At 37.0% G+C, this 18,577-nt stretch overlaps 3 protein-coding genes across 4 annotated transcripts in view; 2 read left to right on the top strand and 1 right to left on the bottom strand.

Moving 5' to 3' along the window:
• Positions 1–8,716, bottom strand: part of LOC143052966 (uncharacterized) — a 41,480-nt gene extending 32,764 nt beyond the window's left edge. For both annotated transcript variants that reach the window (XM_076226140.1, XM_076226141.1), the window contains exons 1-2: positions 8,565–8,716; positions 983–1,045 (exon numbers count right to left, since the gene is read on the bottom strand). In XM_076226140.1, coding sequence (XP_076082255.1) covers positions 983–1,013 — 31 coding nt within the window. In that variant the 5' untranslated portion in view covers positions 1,014–1,045; positions 8,565–8,716. The remainder of the gene's footprint in view (positions 1–982; positions 1,046–8,564) is intronic.
• The window catches only part of LOC143052968 (cathepsin L-like peptidase), a 29,572-nt gene continuing 12,720 nt past the window's right edge, over positions 1,726–18,577 (top strand). Inside the window, exon 1 of the mRNA XM_076226146.1 lies at positions 1,726–1,744. The gene's annotated coding sequence lies outside the window, so the exon portion shown is untranslated. The remainder of the gene's footprint in view (positions 1,745–18,577) is intronic.
• On the top strand, positions 8,844–11,056 carry LOC143052967 (talin rod domain-containing protein 1-like). The gene is made up of 2 exons (XM_076226142.1): positions 8,844–9,997; positions 10,484–11,056. Exons 1-2 carry the CDS (start codon positions 9,211–9,213, stop codon positions 10,984–10,986), a joined length of 1,290 nt encoding a protein of 429 aa, XP_076082257.1. The 5' UTR covers positions 8,844–9,210; the 3' UTR covers positions 10,987–11,056.

Here is an 18,577-nt window from a genome sequence, read left to right on the forward strand (position 1 = left end):
ATCTGAAAACGGGACCAAAAATTAAGAATCTACATACACAGTTAGATTCGGCATATCAAAGAACCCCAATTTTTCAATTTTTGATGAAATCAAACAAAGTTCAATTTTGGACCTTTGGGCCCCTTATTCCTAAACTGTTGGGACCAAAACTCCCAAAATCAAACCCAACCTTCCTTTTATGGTCATAAACCTTGTGTTTAAATTTCATAGATTTCTATTTACTTATACTAAAGTTATGGTGCGAAAATCAAGAATAATGCTTATTTGGGCCCCTTTTTGGCCCCTAATTCTGAAATTGTTGGGACCTCAACTCCCAAAATTAATCTCAACCTTCCTTTTGTGGTCATAAACCTTGTGTAAATTTCATTGATTTCTATTTACTTTTACTAAAGTTATTGTGCGAAAACCAAGAATAATGCTTATTTGGGCCCTTTTTTGGCTCCTAATTCCTAAACTGTTGGCACCAAAACTCCCACAATCAATCCCAACCTTTCTTTTGTGGTCATAAACCTTGTGTTAAAATTTCAAAAATTTCATTAGACGACGCAGAGGACGACGCCAACGTGATACCAATATACGACCAAAAAATGTCGTATAAAAAAGAAAGCAAGATCATTCTAAAAACCAAATGTGTTAGGAAGATCTGTAACATACATTTGTCAATAATCATGAGAATGTGAATCTAAATCCTGTTCATACATGTCAAGTGTTGTCTTTTTAGTCCTGGCATGTCAACTTTTCTCTTTTTTGTTCACACCTGACATGTTAATTGTTGTCTTTTTTAATAGTCCTGACATGTCAACTTTTCTCTTTTTTGTTCACACCTGACATGGTAATTGTTGTCTTTTTAGTCCTGACATGTCAACTTTTCTCTTTTTTGTTCACACCTGACATGTTAATTCTCTCTTTTCTGTTCATAAATGACTTTTTAATTGTTCTATTTTTTAGTACATTCCAAACATATTACTTTTTAAGTACATACCTGACACCTCAATTGTTCTATTTTCTGACATCAATGATATCTATAAGAATCATTAATCTCTTTCTGAAATAAAAATAATAATTATCTTTTAACTGCATTGCAATATATATGGTATTAATACATTGTAATATTGATTCATTCATAGAGTATTAGCATCGGATATCACATTTATCCTAAAACCAGTTTTGACATGACACAGGTTATGTTCTTCTCATATTTTGTTGTGAAGGTACAATGTATGATACTGAACCCTAAACAGGAGGGATTGTGCTCAATGTTCATATGATGAATACATAATCTATTATCTTTAGAGCTGGCATGTCAAGAACTGCTAGCTAAGTCCTTTGTTAACCTATTGTTCTTTTGCTTTTAGCTGATTTTGTTACCTGTTCTGAATTCAGACTGAGTTTAACTGTGCTATTGCTGTGTTTGTTTACATTTTTTATTCAACATTAGCTAAAGGTATATGGGATGGGTTGATATGTCACAAAAAATGTTTAACATTGACACGTTTCTGAGCCTGTCCCAAGTTAGGAGCCTCCATATTGCCTATGTTCATGATGTTAGTCTTGTAAATGTTTTTTTTTATTTTAGTTCATTCATACGCTTAAGAGTTTAATGTGATGCCCATTATCACTGAGCTGCATGTAGTACACACATTAGGTGCCAGCTGAAGACCGTCATCTGATGCAGAATTTTCTCGCAATTTTGAAGACCAATTGGTCAACAATCAGGAGATTACCATAGTTTGAAGATCATACAGTTTGTACCTCATGGAATTTGGAGGGAAATAATCCCCCACCATTTTTTTAAAAACATTAATGAAATCTAAAATACTGTAGACTTCCCAAAATATCCAATTATGGTAAATTCCATAGAGTGGCGAAAATACCTTGGGATTACCCATATATTTAATTATTGACAAGTATGGGGGCGGGTCTGTATGTATTTTTTTGTTCAACATAAAGCCCCAGTCCCACCAGACCACGATTGCACCACGCTCACTGCGATCTAAAATAAATTTAAATCATGGTGAGGTCGCGGTATGAGCGACATGAAAATGTCAATTTTCGTTGCTTTCACGATGCTACTAAGTCCTTTTTACGCTTCTACAACGATCCCGCTACGATTATACCACATTCTCACCGCGTTTGTTCTGCGAACTCACTACGCTTATCAAGATCTTTCTACGCTCTTCACGTTCTCGCAACGACCATACCACGAGTTATCCGAATGCAACACGATCTTATCACGCTTCTACTGAGATTATAATATGTTCTTACCACGATTATACTATTGTAGTGTCGATGGTTCCTGTTTAATATATATCTGGCCGATTTAACGAAATACATTTGAGAAGACACGTTTATTCAGCATTGTTTACAATCATAATACCTGGTACCCAACGGGTACTTTCATACAGTCACATATCGTACAGAACAGCCACAGCACTATTCAGAACGTATCAATATAGAATATATGACAATACTTAATATACTACACTCTCCTCTTTCTTTAGAATGAAAATAACTATTAACTGACTAGAGAATAAAACTGACTGAATATTCTTTATCTTTGACTAGAATAACTACTTTCAAAAAATATCAAATATAAAAAATCAAAAATGAAAATTCTTACTAGAATTATTATCTTTTCAAAACTAATCAAAACTTTTTTCTGTCTTTATCAAATCCTACTAATATAAAACTTTAACTGTCTATATCAAATCCTTCTATCCTACATGTAACTAAATTATGAAACAATATAGTCATTAAATTTTGATGGCATTTTTCTCTCTCTCACTGGACGTCTTGTTACATCACCAGCTTCGTCTGAAATCGGTTTGGGTGTTTCAATCGGATCATCTAACATAACACAGTCATTGTCCTTTTCACTTGAAACATTTCGATCGTTATATTTCTTTACATGTGTCGTGTTTCGACGGTATTGTACACCTTCGGGTGATTGTACAACACATTGATTACCAATTTTGTCAACAAGTTTGTAAGGTGTTGAAATAAATGGAGTTGTCATTTTGTTCGTATATTGTTGTTTAACTAAAACATTGTCTCCAGTTTTCAAGTCACTTTCATGCGCGTTTCTTTTCTCGTCAATGTACATCTTGTTCTTGTGTTTCGCGTACATGTCTCTGTCTTTCACTTCTTCGTCAAGTGTCGTGACATCTTCTTCGCAATATATCTCGGGTAACTTTGTCCTTATCTTACGTTTGAATAAGAGTTCCGACGGTGAAACTCCAGTCACACTATGCGGTTTTGTCCTATACGCCATTATATACTTTCTAAGTTCTCGTTTCCAGTCCATTGCATCTGCCTGAGCGATCCTTATCCTTTTCATTAAAGATCTATTCTGACGTTCCACTTCACCGTTCGCGGCTGGATATAATGGTGTGTTTCTAACATGTTTCACATCAATATCCTCCAAGTATTGCTTAAATAGTTTTGACGTAAATTGCGGTCCATTGTCAGAACGGATAGATAGTGGTAAACCATGACGCAAAAACATGTTTTCAAGCGAATCTATCATTTTCTCACTTGAAGTGTCTTTTGTAATGTCAATCTCATAATAGCGACTGTAATAATCTATTACAACAAACACAAAATGTCCAGATGGTAGCGGCCCTAGCAAATCAATCGCTAAGTATTGCCACGGTCCTGTAGGCAACTTTGTCGGTTCCAGCGGTTCTGGATGTGAAAATTGAGATGTAATCTGACAGCCATGGCATGATTTAACATATTTCTCTACATCTTTATCCATGTTTGGCCACCAGACCTTACTTCTTAGCATCTGTTTAGTCCCTACAATTCCTAAGTGTCCTTCATGAGCTAATTGCAAGCATTTAGCTTGTAGTGTTTTTGGAATTATAATTCTTCGTCCACGCATTACTAAATATCCTATTACACTCAGTTCGTTCTTTACAGGGTAATAAGCACTCATAACAGACTGGTTCCATTTAGCTTGTTGTAGACAATTTCTAACTTCTGATAATTCTGTGTCCACTTTTGCTTCCTTTTCGATCTCTTGTGTTGTTAACGCTTTAGGTGTCCCTTCCTGTGCGCAAAATCTTACAAATTCTTCAGCGACATTCCTTTCTTTGAATTCAGTTTTGTTAATTGCCACCAGTCGTGACAGCGCATCTGCAATATTTTGTTTTCCAGGTAAATATTTTATTTGATAATTATACGACATAAGCTTCAGCATCCATCGTTGGATTCTTGCATTTTGGGTTGTTTTCAAACACTTTGTGTTATATAAACTTTCTAACGCTTTGTGGTCTGTAATAATTTCAAAATCTATTCCGTATAAATACAAGTGAAACTTTTCAAAAGCCCAAACCACGGCTAATCCTTCTTTTTCTGTTGTTGAGTATTTCTTTTCTGTTTCTGACAGCGCCCTACTAGCATAACTTATAACTCGAGACATTCCTTTATTTTCTTGTACTAACACAGCACCTAGTCCCACATTGCTTGCGTCTGTAATAAGTTGAGTTTTATCTGCATCTAGTCTATAATATCCTAGAGTTTCTCCTTCACTGAGTGAATATTTTAGCTTTTCAAAACTTTCTTTTTGCTCTTTTCCCCATCGGAAGGTCTCATTCTTCTTTGTTAATTTTCTAAGTGGTTCAGATATGGTTGCAAGATTCGGTATGTACCTTGCACTATAGTTAACTAAGCCTAAAAAGCTCTTAACTTCTGATCCATTTGTCGGCTCTGTTGCGTTTAGCATATCCTTTACTCTTTCTTGTGTTGGTCCTATTCCATTTCTTGATAAGATATGACCCATAAATGTTATTTTGTCCATAGTAAATTCACATTTGTCACCATTTAGAGTTAACTTTTTCTGACGGATTCTGTCTAAAACTAGGTTAAGTCTTTCGTCATGTTCTTCTTTTGTGCGACCAAATACAACAATGTCATCTGATATGTTCTGGACACCTTCAATATCATGAAATACTTGAGATATAACTTGTTGGTATTTCTCAGGTGCGGCATTTATCCCGAACATCAAACGTTTATAACGGTAAAGTCCCCTGTGTGTGACAAAAGTCGTTATCTCACGTGAACCTTCTTCAAGTTCCAATTGATGAAATCCATATCTCAAATCCATTTTACTAAACCATTCTCCGCCATTCATTTTGTACAATATTTCGTCCACAGTTGGTATCGGATGCCGTTCGCGTACTATCGCCTTGTTTGCTGCTCTCATGTCAACACATAGCCTTATGTCGCCATTAGGTTTAGGAACAACAATAACTGGACTGACCCACGGTGTCTGGTCATTTACTCTCTCAATGATGTCTTGTGATTCTAATTCATCAAGTTTTTTATCCACTTTCTCCCTCAATGTGAACGGTATCCTATACATTCTTTGCGCAACTGGCTCAACTTCTGAATTTATGTGCAACTTTAATTTAAAATTTTCCAATTTGCCTACTCCTTTAAAGCAATCACTATATTTTTCTCTAATATCATTTATTGAATATATTCGGTTATTAATTCCTAATTTCAAAACACCTAATTGTATAGCTGTTGCTTTTCCCAGCAAAGATACACTATTTCCTTTCACAACATAAAATGCACCTTCTACACTTTCAGATTGACCTTTGACATTTATTTCACATGTGAATTTTCCTAACACCTCTAGTGGTGTTTCACTACCATAAGAATATAATTTCTTTTCTGATTTTTCAGATTTACACACAATTTTCTGAATTTTCAATTTTTCCCACAATGCACTTGAAATAATATTTACTGATGCACCGCTATCAATTACACACTTTATATTTATGCCACCAGCATTAATTTCAATTTCATCATTTTTATCACTTTGATTTTTTCACAATAAATGCATATTCATCATCATCTGATTCCACATAGTTGACAATACCTTTTGCACTTTTAGTACCATATTTACCATATCTTCTTTGATTTTGTTGCCCTCCTTGTTTCGTTTTACACACGGTTCCAAAATGACCACTTTTCCCACATTTATTGCATGTTTTACCTTGTGCCGGGCAAGATGGATCTTTACCGAAGTGTCCTTCTCTCCCACATCGATAGCATTTTAATCCTGATTTTGTTTTTGTTTTGTTCTGTCCATATTGTGTTGGTTTTCTTTGATTGACTCTATTAACACTTCCGTGACTACTTGATGGGTTGTTGCCATAACCAGTTGCACCCTCCATTTCGCGAGAATGCTTTTCAGCCATTTCTAAAGTTCTTGCAATAGTTCTTGCATCATCTAAGGTCAAACCTGGTCCCTTTTCAAGAAGTCGAGTACGTAATCTATTAGAACGACATTTTTCTATGACCTGGTCCCTTACTTGTGCGTCCGGGTCTGGATGATCACACAATACTACTTGTTGTTTCAATCTTGTGATGTATTGATCTATTGTTTCCGTTTCATTTTGTTTGATACTTCTTAAATTATAACGTTCTACTGAAAAATTTATCTTGGCATCAAAATGTTTCTTCAATGTTTTAATCGTTTTATCAAAATCGTCGTCACCATCTTCCTCCGTTAATGTGAAGTATATATCCTGTACATCGAGTCCTGCACAGTGCAATAATAATGCTTTCTTTTGTTTCTTGTCGTCTACACCTTTTCCTGTTGCATAAAGTTCAAAACTTCTCAACCACCGAGTCCATGATTGTCCGAGTCTATCTCCACTGACATCGAAATTTCCAACTGGATTTAAATCGATTTTAGCTGCCATTTTACAAAAATCAGCTTACCACATTAAAGTTCAATGTTTCTTCTTTATCCTCGTCGCCAATTGTAGTGTCGATGGTTCCTGTTTAATATATATCTGGCCGATTTAACGAAATACATTTGAGAAGACACGTTTATTCAGCATTGTTTACAATCATAATACCTGGTACCCAACGGGTACTTTCATACAGTCACATATCGTACAGAACAGCCACAGCACTATTCAGAACGTATCAATATAGAATATATGACAATACTTAATATACTACACTTATGTTCATACCGCGATCTTTCTACGTTCTCAGCAATAACGTCAACACCATGTTCCATATCAATACAGTCATTACAGTGTCATTCCTTCTATTTCTGATTACTACCCAGATTTCTTAGAAACAATACAATCATGCCACCAAAATCTATTAGAACTCATGTGCGTGGTGGTAGGGGTTTGATCAGATGTAGAGGCCAAAGGAGCTCTGATAATAACGAATCATGATCAAGCAGAGATGTCGGACCGACCAATCCAACCTAAATTACAATCTATAGCTGGTCTGTAAAGCTTAAATGACGCCGATATTTTAGTGAACGATAACAGAGATGACACAGATGTGTCGATAGATATAGGAAGATGTGGTATGAGTGCCAATAAGACAACTCTCCATCCAAGTAACAATTTATAAAAATAAATTATTATAGGCCAAGGTACATGTACGGCCTTCAAAAGGGAGTCTTGGCTCACACCGAACAGCAAACTATAAAGGACCCAAAAACCTATAGTGTAAAACCATTTAAACGGGAAAACCAACGTTCTTATCAATATTAAACGAGAAGCATGGTTGAACCGTTAGAGCAAATGGATAATTACATACAAACAAACAAACTTTAGGGAGCATTTTTATATATTTTATGTAAAAATGTCAATGAGAATGATGGTTGTAGTATGAACGTAGTCAGGTCGTAAGAAGAGGATGATGAGGATGACAAGAGCATGCTGGAATCGTAGTATGGTCGTGAACAACGTGGTATAGTTGTAGTGGAAGCGTAGTTGGTTTGCGGTGAGAACATGGTTGGGGTAGTGAGGTTGTAATAACGTCGCTGTGAGATGGTAGCGCAGTCTCTCCGAATAGAATCACGCTTTCGCTACAACGGTACAGCGACCTTTGCGATCTTCGTGCGCTCTCACTACGCTTCTACTACGACCTTATTTTGCCACAACCGCACCACGATTGTTTGAACATGTTCAAAGTTGGCCACACTCATCACGATCTTGAAGACCTCACCACGACCGTGATACGACCTTACTGCGATCTATATGATGGTACTACAATCATCAAAATTTGCATTTTTTTCACAGATTGTAGTGCGATCATGGCCTAGTGGGACTGCGGTATCATGTGTATTCAAGGTATTGGATAGTTTTGTACATATAAAACCTGTGTGGAGAGTGGCACCCCACTCCTGGTCAATAGAATAGCAGGCATATTTTTATTTCCCAAATTACAGGGCCCATAAAGGGCATAAATCAGATACAATTGATTTACATAATTGGAAACAACAACAGTCGTCTACGACTAAAGATGATGATATTGACTGTGCCAGTGTGGGAGAGCCACAAAAGTAATGCTGAACCTTAAATAAGATGTCATCTCCCAAAAAAAGCATTTCTTTATTCAGAGAAAATGGAATGTATACATGTTGTTTGACCAAATCGAGAAAAAGCGACACTTCTTGTCCCGTTGGACAAACAAGCGCAACTGCTTTGTCAACAAGGACAAGCGGAAGTTGTACAGAAAAGCGGAAAAGGACGTCTGAAATATGACTTCCGCTGCCAAATTATGGATTGTAAACGAACCTCAGTGACTTCTAGGATAACTTGTCGGTGTATTTGACTTTAAATCATGTAGAAATGGTCTTATTTTAACAAATTTAGTCCAAAATCTACAATTTTCTGTGTAGCCGGAAGTTGATTTTCTTCGAGCATGACGGAAACACGTGATTCATCCTAATTACTACGCGATATTAAATATCCTTTTTTATTACTGACATGAAATTTTATTGCACATTTTATAATCAAAATATGACTTACATTTCAGTTTAGATAATTGTTCACTTAAAAACCTATGTTTTCTTGAACATATAAATAAAACTATTTTTTTCGGCGATTTTACGTTGTAAACCGTCAAATCACGTCTATCACGCGATTTAAAACCTTTACCGCTTCCTGCTTCTAATATGACCACGCCCACGCCACCAAAAGAGGATTTAGTTTGAATCTGACTGAAAGGATGCCTACTTCAAGTACAATGAAAATCTGGCTTCCTTTGTCATCTTATTATGAAAAAATACAAAATGTCGAGTTTTAGCATATTTTTATGTGTTCCGTATGCATAGCAAACATGAACAAAAGAGATGCAGCCTGAATCTTTATTATTGATATTTACAATAGTATTGTAGTATTTTGAGTGTAAAGCACAATAAAAGAAACAATACATAATGCAATGAATGCAAGCAGCTCAAGAACTTTAGCAGCAATCTGTGAATCATGCACCACTAAAATCCAAAGTGTTGCTGAGCTGTTACTGTTGTCATGTTGTGTTCGACCAGTGCTTACAGAAACCATAAGATTTCTACCATCAGAAAAGCTGCACGACTCTATTACTTCAACACTTAGATCAATTAAGGACTTATCACAAACTTTGGTCTCCAACGTTCACATGATATCAGCAAAATGGGTTGAAATTTGTGACTCAGTTGAAGAACTATCTTCTGTACTTATTAAATTTATGGAAATAATTTGCCATGCCTGTTATCTTATTACTGTAAACTTTGCGACGTGTAAACTGGCAGAAACAGGATTAATAGATAAATATTCCGTTTGTTACTCAGGGCTGGAAATCAAACTAAGTTGTTTCCGATTGAAACGAACACGTATTGACGAACTTTCTCCACAAATTATCATAGATCTGTGTTCTAATATATCCAAGCATATTGCTGTGATCACTGACATTTGTCGAACTGCAGGACAAAATGTAAAAGATGAGGGTCTACAAGATCAATTTAAACTTAGTGTCAAAAGTGTAACTTGTGCAGCGGGATGTCTCATAGCCAGCATCAAATCATACAAATCCAATCCCAACATTACCCAGCATTCCAGAGTGATGGTTTTCTGTGAACCTGTTATAGCATCATCTCAAGCACTTGTTTCATTTGCTACAGAGAAAGACTTTAATGGCTGTGAAGGAACATTAACAGATCAATCTAAAGATGTTCAAAAAAGAATTTTAGGTAATTTTAAAAAAGTATGCCGTATCATGTAAAACAGACATACATGTGACAGAGTGATTGATGGTATATATCAGAGTCATTATATTAATTACATTGCCACAGATCTTTGTGTGGCCTTTAGTCTCCTGAAAAAATCCTATTAAAAATCTGAAAACTCACCATGCTGATAGATACATTGTACAAGTATATAAATGTGGGGAAATTGAGCTGCACTTTAATGAGTGAGATATCAGGATTTATCATGTTTATTATAGGTACACTGTACATTTTATAGCAACATGTAAAACTGTTAACTATCCATGCTATCTGACAAATAATTAAATTTAAATGAATGTGTTTTGGGTTCCTGTGCAAATTCAGTTATTTGACAAAAAAATTTATAAATGACATGTTAAGTTCCTGTTGTATTACTAAGATATCTGTCTCCATTATTGTCCATACAGCACTGTAAAACTGTCGGACCAATAAATTTATTTTTAATTTTAGGATCCTGTATGAGTGTGGTATCTGCCTCTATACAGCTTTGTAAAACTGTGCGGGATCTAACATATGACATGATTACCAGTCATCATAGAGAAAGACTCAAGTCGTGTACGGAAGCCATATCTCATGGAGCAGTCAAACTGATGAAAATTCTCGATGATTACGACATCAACAAACTTTTGATTGATTATAGAGCTAAACAAGATGATCTGTCACCTGACCTATCTAATGATAGGTTTTGTAGTAAGCAGTCGTTGCCTTTCTTGCCTGACATGTCTCTGTCATCTTTGCCCATGTTGTCTAGTCCAACTTTAGTCAGTAGATCTTTTGACAGTACAAGCACGACATCTTCAGTGGAAACTAACTCTTTTTCACTATACTCGGAAGATGAACATAGTCATTCTGTCAATGAGCGTAACCATGGTGATCAAAGCAACACTCAGGATCACCATAGTGATAACTCTACCTCTTTTTCAAGCTCAGAAAATTCATTAGCATCTGGATAAATACATGTAATCATGGTTACCATATTGAGATTTTTTTAGCTTGTTGAGTCATAATAAATTATTATTTCATTACTGGTGTTATTTACCTTTCCAGCAACAGAAGTCCCAGAAGATGAAACAGACCCTACTGGTTCCTCAGTAAATAACATGTTTTTCTACAGTGGACAGGTATCCTACTGGTTCCTCAGTAATAACATGTTTTTCTACAGTGGACAGGTACCCTACTGGTTCCTCAGTAATAACATGTTTTTCTACAGTGGACAGGTAACCTACTGGTTCCTCAGTAAAAACATGTTTTTCTACAGTGGACAGGTAACCTACTGGTTCCTCAGTAAATAACATGTGTTTGTACAGTGGACAGGTAACCTACTGGTTCCTCAGTAAATAACATGTTTTTGTACAGTGGACAGGTAACCTACTGGTTCCTCAGTAAAAACATATTTTTCTACAGTGAACAGGTACCCTACTGGTTCCTCAGTATTAACATGTTTTTGTACAGTGTGCAGGTACCCTACTGGTTCCTCAGTATTTACATGTTTTTGTACAGTGTGCAGGTACCCTACTGGTTCATCAGTAATAACATGTTTTTGTAAAGTGGACAGGTAACCTACTGGTTCCTCAGTAATAACATGTTTTTGTAAAGTGGACAGGTAACCTACTGGTTCCTCAGTAAAAACATGTTTTTGTAAAGTGGACAGGTAACCTACTGGTTCCTCAGCATGCTCAGTAAATAACATGTTTTTGTAAAGTGGACAGGTAACCTACTGGTTCCTCAGTAATAACATGTTTTTGTAAAGTGGACAGGTAACCTACTGGTTCCTCAGTAAAAACATGTTTTTCTACAGTGGACAGGTACCCTACTGGTTCATCAGTATTTACATGTTTTTGTACAGTGTGCAGGTACCCTACTGGTTCATCAGTAATTACATGTTTTTGTACATGTTATCCCCTGTGGTGGTTCCTGAGTAACTACATGGTATTTATCTGATGTCCACACTATTTGGTATGTTGATGGAATGGGTGGTCTGTTATCAGATGTCCACACTATTTGGTATATTGATTGGTTGGTGGTCTGTTATCTGATGTCCACACTATTTGGTATGTTGATAGGTTGGTGGTCTGTTATCTGATGTCCACACTATTTGGTATGTTGATTGGTTGATGGTCTGTTATCAGATGTTCACACTATTTGGTATGCTGAATGGTTGGTGATCTGTTATCAGATGTTCACACTATTTGGTATGTTGATTGGTTGGTGATCTGTTATCAGATGTTCACACTATTTGGTATGTTGATAGGTTGGTGATCTGTTATCAGATGTCAACACTATTTGGTATAATGATAGGTTTGTGGTCTGTTATCAGATGTTCACCCTTTTTTGGTATAATAATAGGTTGGTGGTTTGTTATCAGATGTCCACACTATTTGGTATGTTGATTGGTTGGTGGTTTATTATCAGATGTCCACACCATTTGGTATGTTGATAGGTTGGTGATCTGTTATCAGATGACCACAGTATTTGGTATGTTGATAGGTTGGTGGTCTGTTATCTGATGTCCACACTATTTGGTATGTTAATTGGTTAGTGGTCTGCTATCAGATGTCAACACTATTCGGTATAATGATAGGTTTGTGGTCTGTTATCAGATGTTCACCCTTTTTTGGTATAATAATAGGTTGGTGGTCTGTTATCAGATGTCCACGGTATTTGGTATATTGATTGGTTGGTGGTTTGTTATCAGATGTCCACACTATTTGGTATGTTGATAGGTTGGTAGTCTGTTATCTGATGTCCACAGTATTTGGTATGTTGATAGGTTGGTGGTCTGTTATCAGATGACCACACTATTTGGTATGTTGATTGGTTGGTGGTCTGTTATCAGATGTCCACGGTATTTGGTATATTGATTGGTTGGTGGTCTGTTATCTGATGTCCACGCTATTTGGTATGTTGATAGGTTGGTGGTCTGTTATCAGATGTCCACCCTATTTGGTATGTTGATTGGTTGGTGGTCTGTTATCAGATGCCCACACTATTTGGTATGTTGATTGGTTGGTGGTCTGTTATCTGATCTCCACAGTATTTGGTATGTTGATTGGTTGGTGGTTTGTTATCAGATGTCCACACTATTTGGTATGTTGATTGGTTGGTGGTCTGTTATCTGATGTCCACACTATTTGGTATGTTGATTGGTTAGTGGTCTGTTATCAGATGTCCATACTATTTGGTATGTTGATAGGTTGGTGGTCTGTTATCAGATGTCCACAGTATTTGGTATGTTGATAGGTTGGTGGTCTGTTATCAGATGTCAACACTATTTGGTATAATGATAGGTTTGTGGTCTGTTATCAGAGGTCCACACTATTTGGTATGTTAATTGGTTGGTGGTCTGTTATCAGATGTCAACACTATTTGGTATAATGATAGGTTTGTGGTCTGTTATCAGATGTTCAGCCTTTTTTGGTATAATAATAGGTTGGTGGTTTGTTATCAGATGTCCACACTATTTGGTATGTTGATAGGTTGGTGGTTGTTATCAGATGTCCACACTATTTGGTATATTGATTGGTTGGTGGTTTGGTATCAGATGTCCACACTATTTGGTATGTTGATAGGTTGGTGGTTTGTTATCAGATGTCCACACTATTTGGTATGTTGATTGGTTGGTGGTTGTTATCAGATGTCCACAGTATTTGGTATGTTGATAGGTTGGTGGTTTGTTATCAGATGTCCACACTATTTGGTATGTTGAATGGTTGGTGGTCTGTTATCAGATGTCCACGCTATTTGGTTTGTTGATAGGTTGGTGGTCTGTTATCAGATGTCCACCCTATTTGGTATGTTGATTGGTTGGTGGTTAGTTATCAGATGTCCACCCTATTTGGTATGTTGATTGGTTGGTGGTTTATTATCAGATGTCCACACTATTTGGTATGTTGATAGGTTGGTGGTCTGTTATCAGATGTCCACGGTATTTGGTATATTGATTGGTTGGTGGTCTGTTTTAAGATGTCCAGACTATTTGGTATGTTGATGAAATGGGCGGTCTGTTATCAGATGTCCACACTATTTGGTATGTTGATTGGTTGGTGGTCTGTTATCAGATGTCCACCCTATTTGGTATGTTGATTGGTTGGTGGTTTGTTATCAGATGTCAACACTATTTGGTATTTTAATTAATTGCTTGTCTGTTATCAGATATCCACACTATTCGGTATGTTGATTGGTTGGTGGTCTGTTATCAGATGCCCACACTATTTGGTATGTTGATTGGTTGGTGGTCTGTTATCTGATGTCCACACTATTTGGTATGTTGATTGGTTGGTGGTTTATTATCAGATGTCCACACTATTTGGTATGTTGATTGGTTGGTGGTCTGTTATCAGATGTCCACACTATTTGGTTTGTTGAATGGTTGGTGGTCTGTTATCAGATGTCCACGCTATTTGGTATGTTGATAGGTTGGTGGTCTGTTATCAGATGTCCACCCTATTTGGTATGTTGATTGGTTGGTGGTCTGTTATCAGATGCCCACACTATTTGGTATGTTGATTGGTTGGTGGTCTGTTATCTGATGTCCACACTATTTGGTATGTTGATTGGTTGGTGGTCTGTTATCTGATGTCCACACTATTTGGTATGTTGATTGGTTGGTGGTCTGTTATCAGATGTCCACGCTGTTTGGTATATTGATTGGTTGGTGGTCTGTTGTCAGATGTCCACACTATTTGGTATGTTGATAGGTTGGTGGTTTATTATCAGATGTCCACACTATTTGGTATGTTGATAGGTTGGTGGTCTGTTATCAGATGTCCACACTATTTGGTATGTTGATTGGTTGGTGGTCTGTTATCAGATGTCCACACTATTTGGTATGTTGATTGGTTGGTGGTCTGTTATCAGATGTCCACACTATTTGATATGTTAATTGGTTGGTGGTCTGTTATCAGATGTCCACACTGTTTGGTATGTTGATTGGTTTTTTAGTTTGTTATCAGATATCCACACTATTTGGTATGTTGATTGGTTGGTGGTCTGTTATCAGATGTCCACACTATTTGATATGTTGATAGGTTGATGGTCTTTTATCAGATGACCACACTATTTGGTATGATGATTGGTTGGTGGTCTGTTATCAGAGGTCCACATTATTTGGTATGTTGATTGGTTGGTGGTCTGTTATCAGATGTCCACACTATTTGTAGTTGGTGGTTTGGTATCAGATGTTCACACTATTTGGTATGTTGATAGGTTGGTGGTTTGGTATCAGATGTTCACACTATTTGGTATGTTGATTGGGTTGGTGGTTTGGTATCAGATGTTCACACTATTTGGTTTGTTGATAGGTTGGTGGTTTGGTATCAGATGTTCACACTATTTGGTATGTTGATCGGTTGGTGGTCTGTTATCAGATGTCCACACTATTTGGTACATTGATTTGTTGGTGGTCTGTTATCAGATGTCCTCACTATTTGGTTTGTTGATAGGTTGGTGGTCTGTAATCAGATGTCCACACTATTTGGTATGTTGATTGTTTGCTGGTCTGTTATCAGATGTCAACACTATTTGGTATATTAATTAATTGCTTGTCTGTTATCAGATATCCACACTATTCGGTATGTTGATTGGTTGGTGGTCTGTTATCAGAGGTCCACACTATTTGGTATGTTGATTGGTTGGTGGTCTGTTATCAGAGGTCCACACTATTTGGTATATTGATTGGTTGGTGGTCTGTTATCAGAGGTCCACACTATTTGGTATGTTGATTGGTTGGTGGTCTGTAATCAGATGTCCACACTATTTGGTTTGTTGATTGGGTTGGTGGTTTGGTATCAGATGTTCACACAATTTGGTTTGTTGATTAATTGCTTGTCTGTTATCAGATATCCACACTATTCGGTATGTTGACTGGTTGGTGGTCTGTTATCAGATGTCCACACTATTTGGTTTGTTGATAGGTTGGTGATCTGTTATCAGATGACCACACTATTTGGTATGTTAATTGGTTGGTGGTCTGTTATCAGAGGTCCACACTATTTGGTATGTTGATAGTTTGGAGGGTCTGTAATCAGATGTCAACACTGTTTGGTATATTAATTGGTTAGTGGTTTGTTATCAGATGTCCACCCTATTTAGTTTGACGATAGGTTGGTGGTCTCTTATTAGATGTCCACATTATTTGGTATGATGATTTGTTGGTGGTCTGTTATCAGAGGTCCACACTATTTGGTATATTGATTGGTTGGTGGTCTGTAATCAGATGTCCACACTATTTGGTTTGTTGATTGGGTTGGTGGTTTGGTATCAGATGTTCACACAATTTGGTTTGTTGATTAATTGCTTGTCTGTTATCAGATATCCACACTATTCGGTATGTTGACTGGTTGGTGGTCTGTTATCAGATGTCCACACTATTCGGTATGTTGATTGGTTGGTGGTCTGTTATCAGAGGTCCACACTATTTGGTATGTTGATTGGTTGGTGGTCTGTTATCAGAGGTCCACACTATTTGGTATATTGATTGGTTGGTGGTCTGTTATCAGAGGTCCACACTATTTGGTATGTTGATTGGTTGGTGGTCTGTAATCAGATGTCCACACTATTTGGTTTGTTGATTGGGTTGGTGGTTTGGTATCAGATGTTCACACAATTTGGTTTGTTGATTAATTGCTTGTCTGTTATCAGATATCCACACTATTCGGTATGTTGACTGGTTGGTGGTCTGTTATCAGATGTCCACACTATTTGGTATATTGATTGGTTGGTGGTTTGTTATCAGATATCCACACTATTTGGTATATTGATTGGTTGGTGGTTTGTTATCAGATATCCACACTATTTGGTTTGTTGATAGGTTGATGGTTTGTTATCAGATGTCCACACTATTTGGTATGTTGATTGATTGGTGTTCTGTTATCAGATGTTCACACTATTTGATATGTTGATTGGTTGGTGGTCTGTTATCAGATGTCAACACTATTTGGTTTGTTGATAGGTTGGTGGTCTGTAATCAGATGTCCACACTATTTGATATATTAATTGGTTAGTGGTTTGTTATCAGATGTCCACCCTATTTAGTTTGACGATAGGTTGGTGGTCTCTTATTAGATGTCCACATTATTTGGTATGATGATTTGTTGGTGGTCTGTTATCAGAGGTCCACATTATTTGGTATGTTAATTGGTTGGTGGTCTGTTATCAGATGTCCACATTATTTGGTATGTTGATAGGTTGGTGGTCTTTTATCAGATGACCACACTATTTGGTATGATGATTGGTTGGTGGTCTGTTATCAGAGGTCCACATTATTTGGTATGTTGATTGGTTGTGGTCTGTTATCAGATGTCCACACTATTTGGTATGTTGATTGGTTGGTGGTTTGTTATCAGAGGTCCACATTATTTGGTATGTTAATTGGTTGGTGGTCTGTTATCAGATGTTCACACTATTTGGTATGTTAATTGGTTGGTGGTCTGTTATCAGATGTCCACACTATTTGGTATGTTGATAGGTTGGTGGTCTGTTATCAGATGTCCACACTATTTGGTATGTTGATTGGTTGGTGGTCTGTTATCAGATGTCCACACTATTTGGTATGTTGATTGGTTGGTGGTTTGGTATCAGATGTCCACACTATTTGGTATGTTGATAGGTTGGTGGTTTGGTATCAGATGTTCACACTATTTGGTATGTTGATTGGGTTGGTGGTTTGGTATCAGATGTTCACACTATTTGGTATGTTGATCGGTTGATGGTCTGTTATGAGATGTCCACACTATTTGGTATGTTGATTTGTTGGTGGTCTGTTATCAGATGTCCTCACTATTTGGTTTGTTGATAGGTTGGTGGTCTGTAATCAGATGTCCACACTATTTGGTATGTTGATTGGGTTGCTGGTCTGTTATCAGATGTCAACACTATTTGGTTTGTTGATAGGTTGGTGGTTTGGTATCAGATGTTCACACTATTTGGTATGTTGATCGGTTGATGGTCTGTTATCAGATGTCCACACTATTTGGTATGTTGATTAATTGCTTGTCTGTTATCAGATATCCACACTATTCGGTATGTTGACTGGTTGGTGGTCTGTTATCAGATGTCCACACTATTTGGTATATTGATTGGTTGGTGGTCTGTTATCAGAGGTCCACACTATTTGGTATGTTGATTGGTTGGTGTTCTGTTGTCAGATGTTCACACTATTTGGTATGTTGATTGGTTGGTGGTCTGTTATCAGATATCCACACTATTTGGTTTGTTGATTGGTTGATGGTCTGGTATCAGATGTCCACACTATTTGGTATGTTGATTGTTTGGTGGTCTGTTATCAGATGTCCACATTATTTGGTATGTTGATTGGTTGGTGGTCTGTTATCAGATGTCCACACTATTTGGTATGTTGATTGGTTGGTGGTTTGTTATCAGATGTTCACACTATTTGGTATGTTGATTGGTTGGTGGTCTGTTATCAGATGTCCACACTATTTGGTATGTTGATTGGTTGATGGTCTGTTATCAGATGTCCACACTATTTGGTATGTTGATTGGTTGGTGGTCTGTTGTCAGATGTTCACACTATTTGGTATGTTG

This window comes from Mytilus galloprovincialis, chromosome 11 (assembly GCF_965363235.1).
Source record: "Mytilus galloprovincialis chromosome 11, xbMytGall1.hap1.1, whole genome shotgun sequence".
In the NCBI taxonomy this organism is placed as follows: domain Eukaryota; kingdom Metazoa; phylum Mollusca; class Bivalvia; order Mytilida; family Mytilidae; genus Mytilus; species Mytilus galloprovincialis.

Coding starts and splice junctions, on each gene's coding strand:
- LOC143052967 (XM_076226142.1), top strand. CDS start 9,211: ATGAATGCAAGCAGCTCAAGAACTTTAGCAGCAATCTGTGAATCATGC. Junction 9,998..10,483: donor TGTTCAAAAAAGAATTTTAG/GTAATTTTAAAA, acceptor TTTTAATTTTAG/GATCCTGTATGAGTGTGGTA.